Raw genomic sequence first — 20808 nt, 5'->3', positions numbered from 1 at the left:
AAATTAGGCTGCATACAATATCTAGGCTGTAATTAGTATGCAAACTATAATAGGATGTGTAGTTATAACCATCTCCTAGCTCTGTATCATGCTTGAAGAAAATTTTGGTTTCTGTTTGCACTTTGATTTGAATATTGAGAGAATAGCGTACTTGGATTATGGTTGCACTTAATAATAACTGTTCTTTTTTTATGATCAATTTGTGGAAAAAAAAAGTTCAGATAGGAGGTCAAACATTCTAAAAACTCATAGCCTACAAGTACAATTCTATAGGTCTGAAGAGACTCATGAAATTATACGAAAGAGAAGTCAGTTGAGTTTGTTGCAAAATATTTTACAGTGCTTGAGTATTGTCTGTTACTGCATATTAAAGCAGAACTGAGATGGCATTTATTGCAAAATTTCAAATGCACCTGCAGACTATTTTTCCATGCATGTTTTCATCAGTTAAGATTTCTTAAAATAGTGTAAAAATCTTGTATAGTCTCCTTCATGTGAACCCTGTCTCTTGTCTGGTCTCAGATTTGTGCCTTCTCTTTGATGTTGCTTAAATCTGTTTGAACATGTTTACACTTATATTTGATTATTTTTTGCATTTTAATCTGGCCTGTCATGCCAGCCCAGAAAATTTATTATTCTTCTATTATTATTATTATTATTATTATTATTATTATTATTATTATTATTATTATTATTTCTCTAATGTAAATTTTGATAATCAGGTGTTTTTGCTTTAAGCATTAATCACACAAAATTTTGATACATTTTCCTTAAGCAATTGTTAAACTCTTAAATTTTACATTTTAAACTCTTTAGTTTTAAAAGTTTGCATAATTGGTTTGTTGACATGACATGGCATTTTCACACAAGATAAAAATAATAAGAATAATAATTAATTTGTCATTATTTAAAGTTCTTTGTCTTACATGGACCCATTGTTATAAAAACTTAGTTTGTTAACAGAATTATTATTATTATTGTTATTTACAATTTTTAAGCTAAATCTCAAAATTGTCCTATGGTGTGACTGTCTCAAGGTTGTTTAATAAATTTAAACTTTTATAGATTAAAAAGAAAAGCACACAATTGTTAATAAATACCTCAGACATAATTTTACAAGTGTATATTTTAGTCATTGGCAATCATTTTTTCATATATTTCTAAAAGCATATGAACTTGATACATCATGTCACTGAAAACTTTGTCCTCTGGTGTGACACCATATCCTGTTTTTAAACTCCACTGAAAACTTTTATTAGTTGAAGAGCCATATCATTATTTTCAATGTTGAAAAGAGTTATTTATTTATTTATTTATTTTTAATATATATATATATATATATATATATATATCTATATATATATATACTTTTTTTCTCCTTTTTTAAAGGATTGATAAATAGTACGTAAGTTCATAAGAGCCACATTTATTTTAAATAGATTTTTTGTAACAATGAAAAAGTGTTTCTGATCGATTGAATGCACCCTTGCTGATGAAAAAATAAAAAAAATTAAATAATAATAATACAAATAAAAATTCACTGAGCCTAAACTTTTAAATGCATACTTCCTTAGATGACAGTTTAAAAAAAAAAAAAAAAAAAAAAACACTAGAAAATTCTTTCTTGATCTAATGGTTGCCTGTTTTTATGCAAATTTCCAAGAGTAGTGACATTTACTGAAAACAATTTAGTGACTTATACTCAATGAAAGTCAGGCTGTTGCCTTCAGTTCTACATTTGGGTTTTTACAGCGATGGACAGCAAGATGATTCTTTCAATTAGACCCTCTTCTGGTGGATATAAAAGACCTACAGCAAGATGAAGAATTGAACAGGTCATAATTAATCTGTGCTGCAGTGCTTCTGTGAGCTATATCATTAAAAGACATACCCCTGACATTCTTCTAAAGACTAATCAATCCCAATAGTTTCCCTCTCAGAGGAGCTTTTTTTTTGATCAGGAGATGATGGCATGACGTGAGGTGAATAAAATGCCAAAGGCAAAGCAGTAGAAAGGCTTTGGGCAGAGAGATATGCTGAATTCTACAGAATGCAAAAGACCATGTGTTTAATCTCTCACCTGTCTTGGGGTCAACAGAGAAGTACGGCTGCCCATGAAGAATGCTGTACACAATCCGTGCGCTGTTTCCATAAGTAGGGTCATCAGCGTCAGTGGCAGTTATTTGTGTCACATATGAGCCTGATTACAAACATGAAAAATACCATAAAAGGCAATCAAATGAACTATAATTGCCACATATAATAATAATGATGATTACAGACAATATTTATAATCCAAAATAAAAATACAATAAAAAAAAAAAAAAAAATATATATATATATATATATATATATATATATATATATACATTCATTGCGCAAAAACAAACATAATGCAATTGTAATTATGATGGCACTGCAATTGTAAACAAGCATTCATTATGCAACAGTGTATGGTTTATGTTTGTTTCAATTTGTTTAATCACGTGTCAGCCAGAGGAGAAAGGGCTCCTTGCTGAGTCTTAGTTCCTCCAAGGTTTTCTTCCTCATCAGCTTAAACATCTCAGAGAGATTTTGCTTGTCAGTGTCGCCTATGGCTTGCTCACTGGAGGTTGTAAAGCACTATTCTTTGTAAAGCTGCTTCAGACTAGTGTGCATTAAAAGCAGTATAAAAATAACAAGCATACAAATATACAATATATGGACCTCTCAATGATTAAATCCAGTTGTGTCAATCAGACCAATTGCACACGTGTATAAAATCAAACACCCAGCTATGCAGTCTGCATTTATAATCATTCGTGAAAAAAAAAGGGTTGTTCTGAAGAGTTCAGTGAATTCAAGTGTGGTATTGTTATAGGATCCCACTTTACAATAAGTCCGTTTGTGAAATTTCATCACTGCTAGATATTACAGTCAACTGGAAGTGGTATTACTGTAAAATAAAAGCATTTAGGAACAGCAGCAACTATAAAGATAAAGTCACAGAGCGGGGTGACCGAGCGCTGAGGAACATAGTGCATAAAATTCACCAACACTCTGCTGATTCCATAGCTGAAGAATTCCTAAATTCCACTGGCATTGATACCATCTCAAAGTGTACAGCTTCATGGAATGGGTTTCCATGATGTCTCACATCACCAAGTACAATGGCAAGCGTCAAATGGAGTGGTGTAGCAATCCTACAATGAACCAATTATAATAGATTAATCTATCTATCAATCTAACTCATTTAGTCTGCTTAAAACCCACCCCTATCATCTGCAAGCTTGCATTAATTTTTGAGTTCAACACCCACAACTCAAAATCCAAAAACAACCTATTTTTTCCACCATACATTTTTTTCTCTTTCTCTTTGGATAATCTGTTACACTCAAAAGTGTATCACAATAGTCTGTAGCACCATATTTAATTTTTGACAAGAATGAAAATGAAGCTGTGAGGGATAGAAGTACAGCACGTTTAATGGACTGTACTGTTGGTTAACAAAATACAAATTGTCTGACAATACGTCTTTTTTTTTTCTCTTTGGATAATCTGTTATACTCAAAAGTGTGTCACAATAGTCTGGGTTGCACCATATTTAATTTTTGACAAGAATGAAAATGAGGCTGTGAGGGATAGAAGTACAGTGTTTGTAATGGACTGTACTGTTGGTTAACAAAATACAGATTGTTTGACAATATGTCGTTCCGTAAAAAAAAAGGAAAAGAAAAATGGAGGATCTAGGACCTTTATACAGTGTGTTCCATGACAATAAGTTTATAACCTCACGAAAGTACAGGTATATACGAATGAGAATATTTTTATTGTGACTACATATTGCGCAGTTCTCCAATTTGTCATACTTTTTGAACTAACCAATTCAAATATTTTCTTCCAAATGTATGTATAAAAAATGTGAGTAGGCTGCATACTGTCTCAAATATTACAGTCCACTAGGATACAAATATAAAAATCGGCTTCAATGTAATCAATTCAAAACTGTGTTTAGAAATATATGAGTCAGAAGAGTTGTGAATCCTTCCCTAAGGGAAAAAGCAGTGTTCCACAGCATTTGGTTAAGCATTTAAGATTAAGCATTTGGGATTAGTTATCAGAGTGGCTGGCCAGCTGGTCCCCAGCCTGACCAGCTGAAACATGCCCAAAAGCCTTCTAAAACCATCAAAACAGAACAGCTTAACCAGCTTGGCCAGGCTGGGAGACCAACCACCTTAGGCTGGTTTAAGTGTTATTTTTATTTTCAGCAGGGATAAATCAGTGCAGTTAATTACTAGGAGTAACAGACTAATGTCTAACGTCTTTCACTGACTTTAAATATGTATTTGGACAATAAAGCAGAGGAGTTCAGATCATCACATCTAGAATGAATGGCTCTCATCTTACTTTAAAGCAACACACTTTGAGGCCAGGATTTTTGGACAGTATCAAACACGCAACCATCTGGGACATAATAAGAAGTGAACTCACCAACGGGTGACATCTCTGGGACGCTGGCAGAGTATGGGCCCTCCAGGAACCTTGGCTCATTGTCATTGATGTCCTGGACTTTGATAATAAACTCTGACTCGGGCTCTAAGGGTCTGCCCGTGAGCACGTCCACAGCCTGCGCTCTCAGTGTGTAATAAGGCTTCTCTTCTCGGTCCAGGCTCCTTAAGGCGTGGATATCTCCAGTGCTTGGCTCGATGGTGAAAATAGAACCAACTCCTTCACCTGAGAGTGTGTACTTCACCATACTATTTCCCTTATCCAGGTCAGAGTGAAGCTGAAATGTGAAAAGCGACAGTGAGAAATCTCAATGGGAGTCAGTGAGTAAATGACTACTCATTACTGTAATTAACCTGTAAACATATGCACATACATGCAAATACAAAATCAGCAAACAAAAGCCAGGGATATTTATGTTACAAAACATAATCATTTACAAAACAAAAATCTAGCATATCCAATGAGACTATGACAATTTATTCTAATGCATTTACTTAGTGAATAGTACATTAAATTGGGCCTATACAAACCAACCCTACAGTATTTCAGTCTCTGATCATGTGACTACACGTTTGTTAACTGTGTGGGTGGCATATTATTACCCCTACGTTTTGAGGATGTCCAAAGAGGATTTATATAAATAACACTCATTTTATTTACTTTCAGTTACTCAAAAAAAAACATTTATTTACATAAAACACATACATCATCCAAAAAAAAAAATTAACTTAATGAATTATTTAATTAACTCCCTTTTTTTCTTCAATTTTTCAAAAAAGATAACTGCTAAATAAAATATTACAAAACATAAGGACTTTAAGATTATAGAGTGTTGCAGGAAACTGTTATCTTTTCAACTCAGAAGAAGCGTAAGGAAACACCAAATTTTTCAGCTGGGGTAAAACTGAGTTTGACTGGAAAGGAAGGATTATGTTTGAAGTCCTGGAATTAATAGTCTGAAAGGGGGGAAAAATCACTGATGTAATTTGAAAGGATGCAAAATGTTCAAACGGAGGAGGAACCCTGTACTGCTAAATCCTGTCAGATAGCAGATAATCCATGAGCTACAATCCAGCCTTGATAGAGCTAATCCGCGTCAAGTTTGTTATTTATATCACGGAACCTTTATGAATGCCAGTGAGGCCAGTAAATTAAAAAAAAAAAAAAAAAAAACAACACTATCCTAAATTGGTGAGCACCAATGGATGTGTAGCAGTGCATGTTCTCACTAAATAGAGGCAAGGAAGATGCTGAGTGTTGACAGTAAAATACCAAGAAAAAAGGCAAGGCTCACAATAAGAGTTATTTTCTACTGAAAAGGTCAAGTCTGGAAAGAAAATGTGACTGGTGTAATATATCCTCACTGCAAAGGGTGAACAAGAAAGTGTAACTTGCTTTACATGGAAAAAGACAAAAAGAAAACTTGCATGTTTGATAAAGCACATTGGCAATTTTGACAGCATTAAATAAAATGAAACAAATTCTCTGACTGTTAGAAATTAAAATGGTTAGTTTGAATCATAATTTGTATTTCAGAGGACAATTATTAATCTGTTTGGGTCTAACTGTTGGTGTATCTGCAATAAATATTGCAATTCATATGCAAAATAACTGTAATAACTCTTAAAAATTATAAAATTAAAAACAAACTAAAAAATACGTTCAGACTGCATCACTAGTTACCACTCAAAGTTATACGACACAGTATTGTACTGTAAAATCCAATAGTTTACCTTACTTAGATTTAATTAGTATTAATTTATTAAGTTTCAGCTACTTTCAAGGCAAATAAAACAATTTACTTACTGTTTTGAGTGACACTTACTTAAAATATTCAAGTAGCCACAAAGGAACCAATGACATTAATAAACCAGTGAGAGGCAGCAGTGCACTAATATGTTGCTAATTGCCATTTTTTTTTAGCTCACCATTATAGTGATTAGCGTTCCCTTTGGTTGGGCACTTGAAACTTCATGTATGTTACTATAATTTTCACACAATTAATAAAACAATGCATCATGAAATCATAGTTATTTGATTTCAAATGAAGAGAAGTAATAAATAGGTTGCTTTTATAAAATGACCTATTTTTTAATTAAAGCATTTTTCTGTGTGCGTTTAATAATGACATTTTTGAGATTTTATTTTTCATAAATACCTTGATATGCTTTTTATATAATCCTTAATTAGTGTGTGGTAATATGCAGAAGTCACACACAGACTTAAACATTCATCACATGAATCACAACAATGGTAACAATTAAGTTTAATTTATTTTCATTAATTGGAACAATAGCCATTTTATTTGCTCTTTTTGTTGTGCTACTACTGACACAAGACAGCAAATAAAAATTGGCAAATAAAAACAACAACTGTAAAACAAAGCAACTGCATAATTTATTCTGCGCAATGCATTCTGGAAGTCAGTGAGTAGCTATACTAATTCGTGAGTAAACCTAAATGAAAGGATCAAGTACCCCCTACAGTTCTTTTTTAGTTACTAGAACTCTTGTGTAAGTTAACTATACTAACTAAGCATTTGTCAGTACAACATACTATTCCTATTTCACTTTACTTAGTTTTTTCAAGGCAATCAGTTTGCAGATGGTACTCTTTCAAAAGGTACTAAAACTCAAACCACAAATAATGTTTTCAGACTGCATCACTAGTTACCACTCAAAGTTATACGACACATTATTGTACAATTTATTTCTACCGAGAAAGAACCGATTGTTTAACAGAGCTCCTGACAATCTCAAACTTCAAATATTGTTGCAGTTGATGGATAGTCAAACTGACATTTATTCAAACTCATCCATTAATTTTTTTTAAACAAGATATAACTGAATTGAGAGTAGCCTATAATGTGCAAAGCACATTGTAAGCACAAAGCACACAATGAAAGAACTACTTCTTTCCCCATTTTAGTGTTTTTCTTGTTTGATCTAATTAGAGTTTTCCTGTCATGTAACTTTTATGTAACATTTCATGTGCAATGCCACTTTAATTGTGGCAGCAGCTCAAACATTACATGATGGAATGTGTTATAATTTCCCATGATGCCACCTCTGTTCACAGTCTCCACCAACTAATCATTACAGAAATGGCAGGTGTGAAGCTACAATTGCAAAGTTCAAAGTGTTATGATCTAATGAAAATGCATTGGGACCTACTTAAGTGTGCAGAATGTCAGACAAAATGTAAGCTTTTATGGGTTTGGAACGACATGGGGGTAAGTGATTAATGACAAAATTTTCATTTTGGGGTGGAGTATCCCTTTAAAGTAGCTTTCCCAACACTGCACTGCTATATGGCTAGTTCATCAGTGTGAATATGCAGAATCATCCCACCTTATTAAATGGACCTACATCTTTAGAAATGGTTAAGCAAATTATAAAATAACAATGATGATAAAATGTCAACAATTGTTAACAATTACTCTTTAAAAGCAGCTTGCTCATTTGATGCCAATATGAGCATCATCCATGCAATTCATAAGTAGCCTGTAAGCCTCATTTTTCCAGTGACCTGAGTTAAAGGAGGTTATAGCCAACAAACACTATTTATAGTAACAGGCTAACATGTTTGTTTGTAATTAAAGCTTTATCTTGCCACTGCTGTTCTTGGGGTTATATAAACCAGAGGTTAGAGGCATGGCTCTGTCATTTGACTGATCTTGAGAGAAAAAGACTGAGTTGTTTTTCAGTGTGTAGATGTGGCATGTGGTTAAGAACATGCCCGTGACAAGCCCATGTCTCCCAATGTACATCTGCACAGACAGCACTCAGTTAGGCCACACTGATTGCACTGGCATTGACTGCAAACTATTCAATTTAGCCCTGATCCCATTTAAGCTGAAGGTGCTCAATCCAAACCTCCTTTGTAGAGGAACTTGATATTGAATTTTCAGCCTGGGATACAAAATGGAGCCCTTTAAGCTTCTTCCTTTCCCGTGAATACTTAAATGGTTTCAGGTTATATCATCCACATTTTTTTTGTTTGACATGTAATAGTTTTGGTGGATCAGAACATGACAGAAAGAGGATGGTGTGAACCTGAGTCCACTGATATCAGATGTCATTTTGTTTGGTTTGTGCAATGTCAGTTTTCTAAAGTCAAACTAAAGCCAGGTGCACACTGTGTGATTTATAATAGTCCTTTACGATTGTTGCTTGACAGACTGTACGAACATGATCCTCATGTCACACTGTAGGATCTCAGCTTTCATTAATGTCAGACTGTACGACAGTCAAGATGCATTAAAAACAGACCTGTGCAAGAAAAATCAATCCATGACACATTTGGTGAAGGTGAGCTGCATTACACTGGAATGAAATGGTGGCTAATGGTGCGTGGCCACTGCCACAGAGCAGAGCAGAGCAGAGCAGAGCGAACATTTTCAGTTCATATGAAAGTTGTGCAAATTACCTTTGCTGCACTTGCAAATCCATTGCAATCAACATCTGTACATTTAGCCTACATCTGAATGTACACAAAGCTATGTATGTATGTACAGTTGTGTATATGCAAAAGTTTCATTCCAATGCACTGCAACAAAAAATTCTTCATTATTATATTTTTATCTTGTTATATGTAACCACTTCTTGCAGTCTCCATTGCAACATCAACTCATGAAGCATGTTACAGTATGTGGTACGTAGAATATTTAGTTTTAAGCAACTCAGGGAAGATGAAAGAATAACTACAAGCTCTAGTTCAAGTCTTTGCACACCCCACAGTTTTATTCCCAATCTATAGTCAATACAGTACCTTTGACCCTAAACATCAGCTCTGAGAATCAATATCATCTTACCTTTCCAACATACTGTGGATCAGATCCCATGTATTCCTCCAGAACAAAGAACTGGTTCCACACCCATCCTCTCTTGACTCTGTGAACTCCCATCATGCCATGTTTCCTATGTGCCAACATGTTCCTGTACTGCTCCTTCCCCATCCTGCTCTGGGATGAAGAGTGGAGGGGAGAAACAAAGCTTTTGTCTATGAGGCACCAGAGGAACAGCAGCAGGCAGTTCCCCATGAGCATTGGAACAACCTTAAGGTGCAACAATGGACACAGGTGACTTTTATGGTGATGGCAAAGGAGCAATGAATCCAGTATGAAGAATTCCACAAATCGTCGGCGACACAGAACAACTAACATCCATGGAATTCCTGGGGTGCTTAAAATTTTTGTGAACCACCTGCAGGAGAAAAGAATAACAGCACTTCAAATCAATGAGATTATGAGGATTTGCAGAGGTGTCTGGGTATCATGTTGGCATGCAATGAAAGCAGACAGCCACACTGTCTGTTATGTTTTCATCTTTGCAGCGTAAATCTTTGTCTGTTCAGCTATAATGTAATCTCACTTGAAGGGCTTTACAAATACTGAGCTCACTCAAGTTCGTTTAGCACTTTTAGCATTGGGAGGTTTGAGAAACAAGCATGTAAAAAAGACTGCAAGAACAAGGGAGTTTGGCCAACTGTTGGCAGACCTCCAGGAGAGTGGTAGATGTGCAACTCCGTGCTCGTTTTCAATTAGTCTTGAAAATGAGGTGGTCCCAATTGAATAAGAGGGTTGTTTTTGACCTAGCAACAAAGGTGGTATGTCACAGAAAGCAAAAGCCAGTCCAGATGCTTAGGGTCACAAATCAGACAAATTTCCTCTTAATTACCCACTAAATAGAGAGAACCTGAATAATTATGTTTTAATTAAAAATTTTACTGTATAGCAGATGGAAATATTCTATGTTAATTAATATAATATTATGACTGGAGGTAAGTAATGAAGCCGTGTTAGGCAAACACTTTGACAATCTTCATTAAACAATATAGAAGATTCCCAGCTGGTTCTAAAGTTAAGGTGTTAAAATCAGTGAGAGGTAAGAAGCTGGAGTACAAGTAACAAAGCTGATTTATTACTGTAATATAAATACACAATAGAATAATTCTAAAAATAAGCTACGTGAGACACGTGAGAGAATATATATAAATGTATAGATAGATAGATAGATAGATAGATAGATAGATAGACATTCCAAAAAAGTTGGGACAGGTAGCAATAAGAAGCCGGAAAAGTTAAATGGACATATAAGGAACAGCTGGCGGACCAATTTGCAACTTATTAGGTCAATTGGCAACATGATTGGGTATAAAAAAGAGCCTCTCAGAGTGGTAGTGTCTCTCAGAAGTCAGGATGGGCAGAGGATCCCCAATTCCCCCAATGCTGCGCCGAAAAATAGTGGAGCAATATCAGAAAGGAATTTCTCGGAGAAAAATTGCAAAGAGTTTGAAGCTATCATCATCTACAGTGCATAACATCATCCAAAGATTCAAAGAATCTGGAACAATCTCTGTGCGTAAGGGTCAAGGCCGGAAAACCATACTGGATGCCCATGATCTTCGGGCCCTTAGATGGCACTGCATCACATACAGGAATGCTACTGTAATGGAAATCACAACATGGGCTCAGGAATACTTCCAGAAAACATTGTCGGTGAACACAATCCACTGTGCCATTCGCCGTTGCTGTCTAAAACTCTATAGGTCAAAAAAGAAGCCATATCTAAACATGATCCAGAAGCGCAGGGGTTTTCTCTGGGCCAAGGCTCATTTAAAATGGACTGTGGCAAAGTGGAAAACTGTTCTGTGGTCAGACGAATCAAAATTTGAAGTACTTTTTGGAAAACTGGGATGCCATGTCATCCGGACTAAAGAGGACAAGGACAACCCAAGTTGTTATCAGCACTCAGTTCAGAAGCCTGCATCTCTGATGGTATGGGGTTACATGAGTGCGTGTGGCATGGGCAGCTTACACATCTGGAAAGGCACCATCAATGCTGAAAGGTATATCCAAGTTCTAGAACAACATATGCTCCCATCCAGACATCGTCTCTTTCAGGGGACACCTTGCATTTTCCAACATGACAATGCCAGACCACATACTGCATCAATTACAACATCATGGCTGCGTAGAAGAAGGATCCAGGAACTGAAATGGCCAGCCTGCAGTCCAGATCTTTCACCCATAGAAAACATTTGGCGCATCATAAAGAGGAAGATGTGAAAAAGATGACCTAAGACAGTTGAGCAACTAGAAGCCTGTATTAGACAAGAATGGGACAACATTCCTATTCCTAAACTTGAGCAACTTGTCTTCTTGTCCCCAGACGTTTGCAGACTGTTATAAAAAGAAGAGGGGATGCCACACAGTGGTAAACATGGCCCTGTCCCAACTTTTTTGAGATGTGTTTATGCCATGAAATTTAAAATCAACTTGTTTTTCCCTTAAAATTATACATTTTCTCAGTTTAAACATTTGATATGTCATCTATGTTGTATTCTGAATAAAATATTGAAATTTTAAACTTCCACATCATTACATTCTGTTTTTATTCACAATTTGTACAGTGTCCCAACTTTTTTGGAATCGGGCTTGTAGTATACTACCATGTTAGGCTTACCATTTCTGGAATATTAAGATAAGCTTACAATAAAAATACTATATAGTATGCTAGTATGCAATTTTGAACACAGCAACTGTCTTTATGTAAATCATTAAACCATCGCCTCAACCACTTCTTTCAAAAACGTGAATTCATTCAGGGCAAAAAGACATTAATATCATTATGAGTGAGTCATTGAATCATTTGCTCTTCTGATTCATTCAAAACACTGATTCATTTAGAATTCCACTGCTGTGTTGCTTGGAGCAATGGTTAGTTCTGCTGTGACAATATTGTGTCCAAAATGTAATTTTCTCAATATAAAGTTCTTGATTATTCAGCTATTGTATAAAAGCAATATAACTCAAATGGGGAATCATCCTCTGGAATTATTGTGAATGTACATATGGTAAATATTATCTAGTTACATAGTAAGTATAATAAGTCATATGTTATTTAAATTAATTAATTTATTAGACTCTTCTTTATATTAGTAAAGCTATATTTGAACTGGAAAGATGATTAGTTTGGCAAATTCAGATTAGTATGACGCAGTCAAACAAAAAACATATTTTAAAAGAAGCACACTGCAGTGATTTCATAACGCTGGCAAGGGAGGGATGAGATAAAACAATATTTTCCCATATTCTCAAAGGATTAATTTCCTCCCGCTCTTTCTAAACCTTATGTCATACCTTTTACAGTACATATTGTGCCCCAACTTACCGTAATATATTGGTTTAATATTTCTACAACATGCACAAAAATGACAGTATGGGGCATAAAGTATGTTTTAGTTACAAGTGATTTTACGCTGCAGCATGCAAAAAAGCCATGAAGATAAAGAGGGCAGGACAACAAATAGTATAAGCTAGTGCAACATCAACTTCCAGACAGACCACTTCCAGACAGACCACTAAGCTGTGCAAATGATTGCAATACGAATCCCTGGAGACCTCTTGTGTGCTATAGTAGTGAGATGTGGATGGCAGGACATTGTGTCTCTGCAGCAATATTATTATTCCCCATGGAGAAAGTTCAGCAATTGTCTCAACACTTAACAATTCCAAAGACCTCAAGTGGAGTGTAACCGGAAAGAGCACTTTTGGTGTCTGCCCAAAGTTAATCACATATTAAAACTAAAACTATGCCCTCATTATTTTGCACTTTTCTTTTTTGCTTGTTGACTATGAAAGTTTACTGCCAGTCTGTGGTAAATGAAGTAACTGGTGTATTCAGGCTGACGTGATGTAAGATGATGTGAGTGAACTTTACTATCTGGGTCTGTTGCTGAATAAACATGTGACTTTCTAGCATGCATCACCCAGCAGATTCACTGTAGTCACGCTGTCATATCATGTTAGAAAAGGGGTTGTTAAGCAGAGGCTGAGGACTCACAACCAGAATAGAGACACACAACCAAGTGATGTCTCAGAGGAAGGAAACACCTACTTTTATATCACCACTGAAAGTGGTAAATGATATGAAATGATACTTTTAAATATGTTCTCAGTACTGTGTTACAAACTTAACAGCAGTATGCCTGGGTTGTTCAGAGCAGAGAACAATATGCAAATGATGGAAATCATATAATTAAATCTTAAAACTTCATTCTACAATGTAATGTTGAGAGTTCCCCTCTGATTAAAAGTGACTCCAATTACAAATCATTTTAGCGCCGTAAAGCTCATCCAATTGAAAGCCTATCAAATTTAGACACATGGATTAGGCTGCAGTATAGAGAGAGGATAGCCTGTGTTAGCATTAACTTAAGCATTGGATAAGTTTGTATGATAATACAGATTCATTATGCAGGTTACAATACACCAGTTGTCCATTCATTTAGCGGATCCATTGATTCACTCAACCAACTGCTCAAAACTAGAACGATTCTGACACTCTTGAATCATCATCGAACTGATTTGTTTAACACACTAATTCATTCAGGAAAGAATCAATCTGTATATTAATTGAATCATTCACTGAACTGAATTGATTCTGAACTGAGCGAAGCACCAGTTTCGTCCCAAAATGCACTATACTTGCACGTATAGGCATACTATGCATTATAAACCCCTGTCTGTATATGAGCTTTAAAAGGTTATTTTGTCATCTAGAATCAGATTCTGACAGCACTTTTTCTTTTGGAGTTATCAGTGTGAACACACAACTCACACTATTTATACTTAATTGGCATAGAATAGTGTATTAAGCTAGCGAATTGGACCCAACTACCACTATGCCGTGCTCCTTTGATACACAAAGCGGTAATCTGATTGGACCTTTTTTGTTAAGGTTAAGGAAAATAAATGGAACAAAGGATCTGGCAGCTCTAGAAATGTAAGTGATGTAATTTCTTGTTTATTGAACTGTTGTGAAAAGAGTAAGTTCTCTTCAGTGCAATTGTATTAATTTTGTGATTTTGCAACATTTTTTTTTTTTTTTTGTCTCTGTGTTGCTGTTGTCTCTGTGTACTGGAGGCTTATGTCACTAAAACAAATTCCTTGTATGCGCAAGCATACTTGGCAATAAAGCTCTTTCTGTCACGAGGATGCGGGGATGAACTCAAGCGCAGACAGGATGCACCACACACACACAAGGTTTATTACTGACAAAAAGGGAAAACAAAACCCACAAGGGGGAAAACAACGACTAGGGAAAAGACAAACACTTAACAAGACTCTGACTAGACTGAATACCCACAGTAAAACAAAAAGACTCTTCACTCTGGTTATCACACAACAGCAATTCAAACCACAGGTTTGACAATGTGCAACAATGAACCGCACCAGACAGCGAACACAAAAGGGGAATTGAAATAGGGAGACTAATGATAACATAACAGGTGACACAGGTAAAGCAATGATGACAAAACGAGGATAACAAGGGGGCGGGGCAAGGGAACGAGACAACACAAGCACATGACCCAAAGACAAGGCCATGTGCTTGCACACAAAACACATGTCTCTCATGATCCTGCCTCAAGACTAGAGAAAAATCAAGGACAAGAGGGCAGAATCATGACAGAACCCCTCCCTTAAGGGGTCTGGATGGCGTAGAGTGGGAAGGGAGCTTGGGAGAAACAGCCCGGGGTTGTACTGTGACAGGGGGTACAGCAGGCAACTGTGGAGCGGAAAAAGGTGCTGGGCTCACAGAAGCAGACCCAGAGTCGATGCTTCCCCACACCGAATCGACACTCGGCATCTCGGCCTCTGTAGCGGCGTCGATAGAAGCTGACTCTGGGTCAACGCTCTCTGCAACCGGCTTGGGGTCAGCGCTCTCTGCAACCGGCTTGGGGTCAGCGCTCTCTGCAGCACTCTCTGCGGCCGGCTTGGGGTCAGCGCTCTCTGCAGCACTCTCGGCGGCCGGCTTGGGGTCAGTGCTCTCTGCGGCTTTAGGGACAGGGTCTGGGGGACAAGACAGGTCTGACAGGAACCTCTAGGATTTTGACAAGGCGTGACAAATATTCCGACAGGGTCTTGGCAGCAATGACGACAGGCATCTCCTGACGAGCTGAAACAGACTGTAAGACTGCTTTAGCAGCAGAATCGGCCGCGGCTCTCTCCTCAGCTCTCACAACTGCAGACTCAGATACTGCTCTCTCGGTACTGGTTCGGAAACCTCCCTCACTGCAGTAGTTTCAGGAACAACAGTCTCTCCTGCAGTCTTCGGAAAAGCCTTCCCTTCAGCAACCTCTGGAACAGTGCTTACAGCGGCAGGCTCAGGAACAACGCTCTCGGTTACAGTGGCGGGGTGGGGGGAGCCATCGCGGACTCAGGGGGAGATGGGGACGGAGGACAGAGAGCACCCCTCTTCCTCCTCTTTCTCCTTGGCCGCGGAGCAGAGGCAATAGCCGGATCTGTGATTGGTTGGGGAGGTTCAGCAGGAGCCGTGACTGGTAGTGGAAGGACAGTCTCAGGCAGGGTTGACTCCATTGCTGAGGACTCCGAGGCAGACTCCCACGTGATCCATCTCCCACGTTTCCTCCAGAGACTGATAGGTGAGGAAGATGACTCGGGATTCGAAGAGGGATGAGCCTGATCACCCAGTGTTGCCACGGCTAAGACACGACCCTCTGAGATCACAGGCAGCTTCGCAGAAGGTGGGGAGCTCGAGGGGGAAAACCTGCGGCTCCTCCTGGAGAAACTCTTGTCGGTGGGGGACGACAATCAGCATTGTTCCCGGAACTCTGATTGTCTCTGGAGTTGGGAGGACATCCTGTCTGCCGGGTTCATTCTGGGGCGGTTCATTCTGTCACAAGGATGCGGGGATGAACTCAAGCGCAGACAGGATGCACCACACACAAGGTTTATTACTGACAAAAAGGGAAAACAAAAACCCACGAGGGGGAAAACAACGACTAGGCAAAAGACAAACACTTAACAAGACTCTGACTAGACTGAATACCCACAGTAAAACAAAAAGACTCTTCACTCTGGTTATCACACAACAGCAATACAATCCACAGGTTTGACAATGTGCAACAATGAACCGCACCAGACAGCGAACACAAGGGGATTGAAATAGGGAGACTAATGATAACATAACAGGTGACACAGGTAAAGCAATAATGACAAAACGAGGATAACAAGGGGGCGGGGCAAGGGAAACGAGACAACACAAGCACATGACCCAAAGACAAGGCCATGTGCTTGCACACAAAACACATGTCTGTCATGATCCGCCTCAAGACTAGAGAAAAATCAAGGACAAGAGGGGCAGAATCATGACAGAACCCCTCCCTTAAGGGGTCTGGATGGCGTAGAGTGGGAAGGGAGCTTGGGAGAAACAGCCCGGGGTTGTACTGTGACAGGGGGTACAGCAGGCAACTGTGGAGCGGAAAAAGGTGCTGGGCTCACAGAAGCAGACCCAGAGTCGATGCTTCTACACACCGAATCGACACTTGGCATCTCGGCCTCTGTAGCGGCGTCGATAGAAGCTGACTCTGAGTCAACGCTCTCTGCAACCGGCTTGGGGTCAGCGCTCTCTGCAACTGGCTTGGGGTCAGCGCGCTCTCTGCAGCACTCTCTGCGGCCGGCTTGGGGTCAGCGCTCTCTGCAGCACTCTCGGCGGCCGGCTTGGGGTCAGTGCTCTCTGCGGCTTTAGGGGACAGGGTCTGGGGGACAAGACAGGTCTGACAGGAACCTCTAGGATTTTGACAAGGCGTGACAAATATTCCGACAGGGTCTTGGCAGAAATGACGACAGGCATCTCCTGACGAGCTGAAAACAGACTGTAAGGACTGCTTTAGCAGCAGAATCGGCCGCAGCTCTCTCCTCAGCTCTCACAACTGCAGACTCAGATACTGCTCTCTCGGTTACTGGTTCGGAAACCTCCCTCACTGCAGTAATTTCAGGAACAACAGTCTCTCCTGCAGTCTTCGGAACAGCCTTCCCTTCAGCAACCTCTGGAACCGTGCTTACAGCGGCAGGCTCAGGAACAACGCTCTCGGTTACAGTGGCGGGTTGGGGAGCCATCGCGGACTCAGGGGGAGATGGGGACGGAGGACAGAGAGCACCCCTCTTCTTCTCCTCTTTTCTCCTTGGCCGCGGAGCAGAGGCAATAGCCGGATCTGTGATGGTTGGGTAGGTTCAGCAGGAGCCGTGACTGGTAGTGGAAGGACAGTCTCAGGCAGGGTTGACTCCGTTGCTGAGGACTCCGAGGCAGACTCCCACGTGATCCATCTCCCACGTTTCCTCCAGAGACTGATAGGTGAGGAAGATGCCTCGGGATTCGAAGAGGGATGAGCCTGATCACCCAGTGTTGCCACGGCTAAGACACGACCCTCTGAGATCACAGGCAGCTTCGCAGAAGGTGGGGAGCTCGAGGGGGAAACCTGCGGCTCCTCCTGGGAGAAACTCTTGTCGGTGGGGGACGACAATCAGCATTGTTCCCGGAACTCTGATTGTCTCTGGAGTTGGGAGGACATCCTGTCTGCTGGGTTCATTCTGGGGCGGTTCATTCTGTCACAAGGATGCGGGGATGAACTCAAGCGCAGACAGGATGCACCACACACAAGGTTTATTACTGACAAAAAGGGAAAACAAAACCCACGAGGGGGAAAACAACGACTAGGCAAAAGACAAACACTTAACAAGACTCTGACTAGACTGAATACCCACAGTAAAACAAAAAGACTCTTCACTCTGGTTATCACACAACAGCAATTCAATCCACAGGTTTGACAATGTCCAACAATGAACCGCACCAGACAGCGAACACAAGGGGATTGAAATAGGGAGACTAATGATAACATAACAGGTGACACAGGTAAAGCAATAATGATAAAACGAGGATAACAAGGGGGCGGGGCAAGGGAACGAGACAACACAAGCACATGACCCAAAGATAAGGCCATGTGCTTGCACACAAAACACGTGTCTGTCATGATCCTGCCTCAAGACTAGAGAAAAATCAAGGACAAGAGGGCAGAATCATGACACTTTCTGATTCTGATTCTGATTTGACACAAGCAGAAATAATGTTTAAGGGATAGATAAGAGTCAGTATATTGTACTGTTATGTATCGACTGTTCTGCTGGAGAAACACTTGAAATGTATTTCTGCACATTTACAGTAAACAAGAAACAGAAAACATTGTTTGTAAATATTAGATAAAGTACCTCAACTGAACAATATATCGAATCCCTCAAATTAAATATGGCATCTAGCCTGGTCCGTTACTGCGGTCACACCATCCGTCATGCCATCTACGCTTAAACATACATTGGGCATCTACTGTACATGGCTTTGCATGATATGCTAATGGTCTGGCCACCTAATTGGTGGATTCAAGTGTCCATCTACATTCCTAACCAATTGACACTCAAAAAACCTAATCACCTTCTGCACACTTCTGGTTCTCATTCAGTAGATATCAAAAAAAAAAAAAAAAAAAACACACACACACACACACAAAAAAAAAAAAAAAAAAAGAAATATATATATATATATATATAGTATATATATATAGATATATTATATATATATATATACGCACTCAAGCAACCCCATACCATCAGAGATGCAGGCTTCGGAACTGAGCGCTGATAACAACTTGGGTTGTCCTTGTCAACTTTAGTCCGGATTCTCTGAATCTTTGGATGATGTTATGCACTGTAGATGATGATAATTTCAAACTCCTTGCAATTTTTCTCTGAGAAACTCCTTTCTGATATTGCTCCACTATTTTCCGCCGCAGCATTGGGGGAATTGGTGATATATATATATACACACAAACCCGATTCCAAAAAAAAAGTTTTTATTTTTATTTTTTATTTAAGACAACTTAGAGACAACTGAGCAGTGTGGGCTGCTTTTGGTGCTTGGATTTGTGCTTCAATAATGAGGTCCAAATTTAACAATACACTAAGTTACAAATTTTAAAATGTACATTTTTTCCTTCTCTTTTTGACAATACTAACTTAAAATAATGAAAGATGTCTTCTCTCAGGTAGATTGCATGTTTTTCTGCTTTGCTGGATGTTGGGCTCATGATCAATAATCACTTTGTTTGCATTTGCCCAAACTGATCTGGTGAAATTATATGGAACGGTTGGTAGCCCTAACCATGTATGCCCTTGGCCAACTTTAGCCCCTCAGAGAAAACATTCAAATCCCTTTTTCATTTGTGCTCAACAATAGGGCATGGCAGAAACAACACGGTTAACCCAGCAAAACCTAGAAGTGTACTTCTCAGGGCCAAGTCTTTTGATCCTCAGGGCATTTTGAAAATAGATGCGTGGGTCTGCATGCAAGTTGTGCATTTTGTGACTTTTGAGCACATGGGTTTCTGAACTCTGTGTTCCTTCGCTAACATTACTGTACGTACGTCTGCCCTCTTATGCTTCACTGCTCCATTTCTTGCATGAAACATCATCATATTCAGAAGATGCATTAACATTTTCCCATCTCAGGAATGAGAAAAGTGCATTGTATTTGCATTATACTTTTTAAATATACCTGCATTTATTTACATCTGTAATTAATTTCTGTAATTACATTTATAATTACACTGTTGATCCATCACTTAAACCTACCCATACCACCAAACCTGTCCCTAACCTTACCCGTATCCCACCTCAATAGCAGCAACAATGTTTTGTAATACAATATGAACACAATAAGTACATTGTACTTATGTTTTGATGTAAGTATATAGTAGTTAAGGCCACTTCATATAAAGTGGAACCACATAATTAATTAGTGAATGGCCTGATGAGGTATGATTTATTACAAAATAGAATTTTTGAACATCGGTTCATCTTACTTACTGCTCTTTATTTATTTTTTTTCTCTGATATCATGTGTTTCTCAAAACAGTGTATGTTTTCCTCCCCAAGGCTGAATGATTTTTAGCACCCAAACTCACAATTATTTTTATTCATCTGAGCTTCTAGCTGCTGCAGTGTTTGGATCCTCATTTCTTTGATTTTATACAGTATTTTTTGTTAGTTAGTTTATTTATTTGTTTTATTTTTATTTATTTATTTATTTATTTTTTTTTTTTGCAGTAGATGAAAGCATTTTTCCCTCTGTCACTGTACACAAAGATGCGCAGACCTATATGTTGTCCTTATGAACCTTAATCTTGAAAGGGAATTTACATTAAGTGAATCACTTCAAAGCTGTTCACACATTATGTTGCTTTCATACAAATACTGTAAAATGCATGTGGTGTATAGATACATACAAACTATATACAAACACACCAACAGACCACTGCGTTCATGCCACCACAATGGTACTTGGGGACATGTATAACAAGAATCAGATGGAAAAATATAAAAAAAAAAAAAAAAATAAATAAAAAAAAAATATATTTATTTTAAGGTTTATATTTCAAAATGAATATATTATATATATATATATA

The 20808-nt window shown here is 38.4% G+C and overlaps 1 protein-coding gene across 1 annotated transcript in view; it reads right to left on the bottom strand.

The window, feature by feature from the left end:
* Positions 1–20808, bottom strand: part of LOC109052926 (cadherin 12, type 2a (N-cadherin 2)) — a 52941-nt gene that overhangs the window by 28456 nt on the left and 3677 nt on the right. The window contains exons 2-4 of the mRNA XM_042774346.1: positions 9302–9692; positions 4471–4765; positions 2081–2200 (exon numbers count right to left, since the gene is read on the bottom strand). Of these exons, the coding sequence (XP_042630280.1) occupies positions 2081–2200; positions 4471–4765; positions 9302–9652 (766 nt within the window). The 5' untranslated portion in view covers positions 9653–9692. The remainder of the gene's footprint in view (positions 1–2080; positions 2201–4470; positions 4766–9301; positions 9693–20808) is intronic.

The sequence above is a fragment of the Cyprinus carpio genome, chromosome A2, assembly GCF_018340385.1.
Source record: "Cyprinus carpio isolate SPL01 chromosome A2, ASM1834038v1, whole genome shotgun sequence".
Classification (NCBI taxonomy): domain Eukaryota; kingdom Metazoa; phylum Chordata; class Actinopteri; order Cypriniformes; family Cyprinidae; genus Cyprinus; species Cyprinus carpio.
This window is presented reverse-complemented; position numbering and strand designations above follow the sequence as displayed.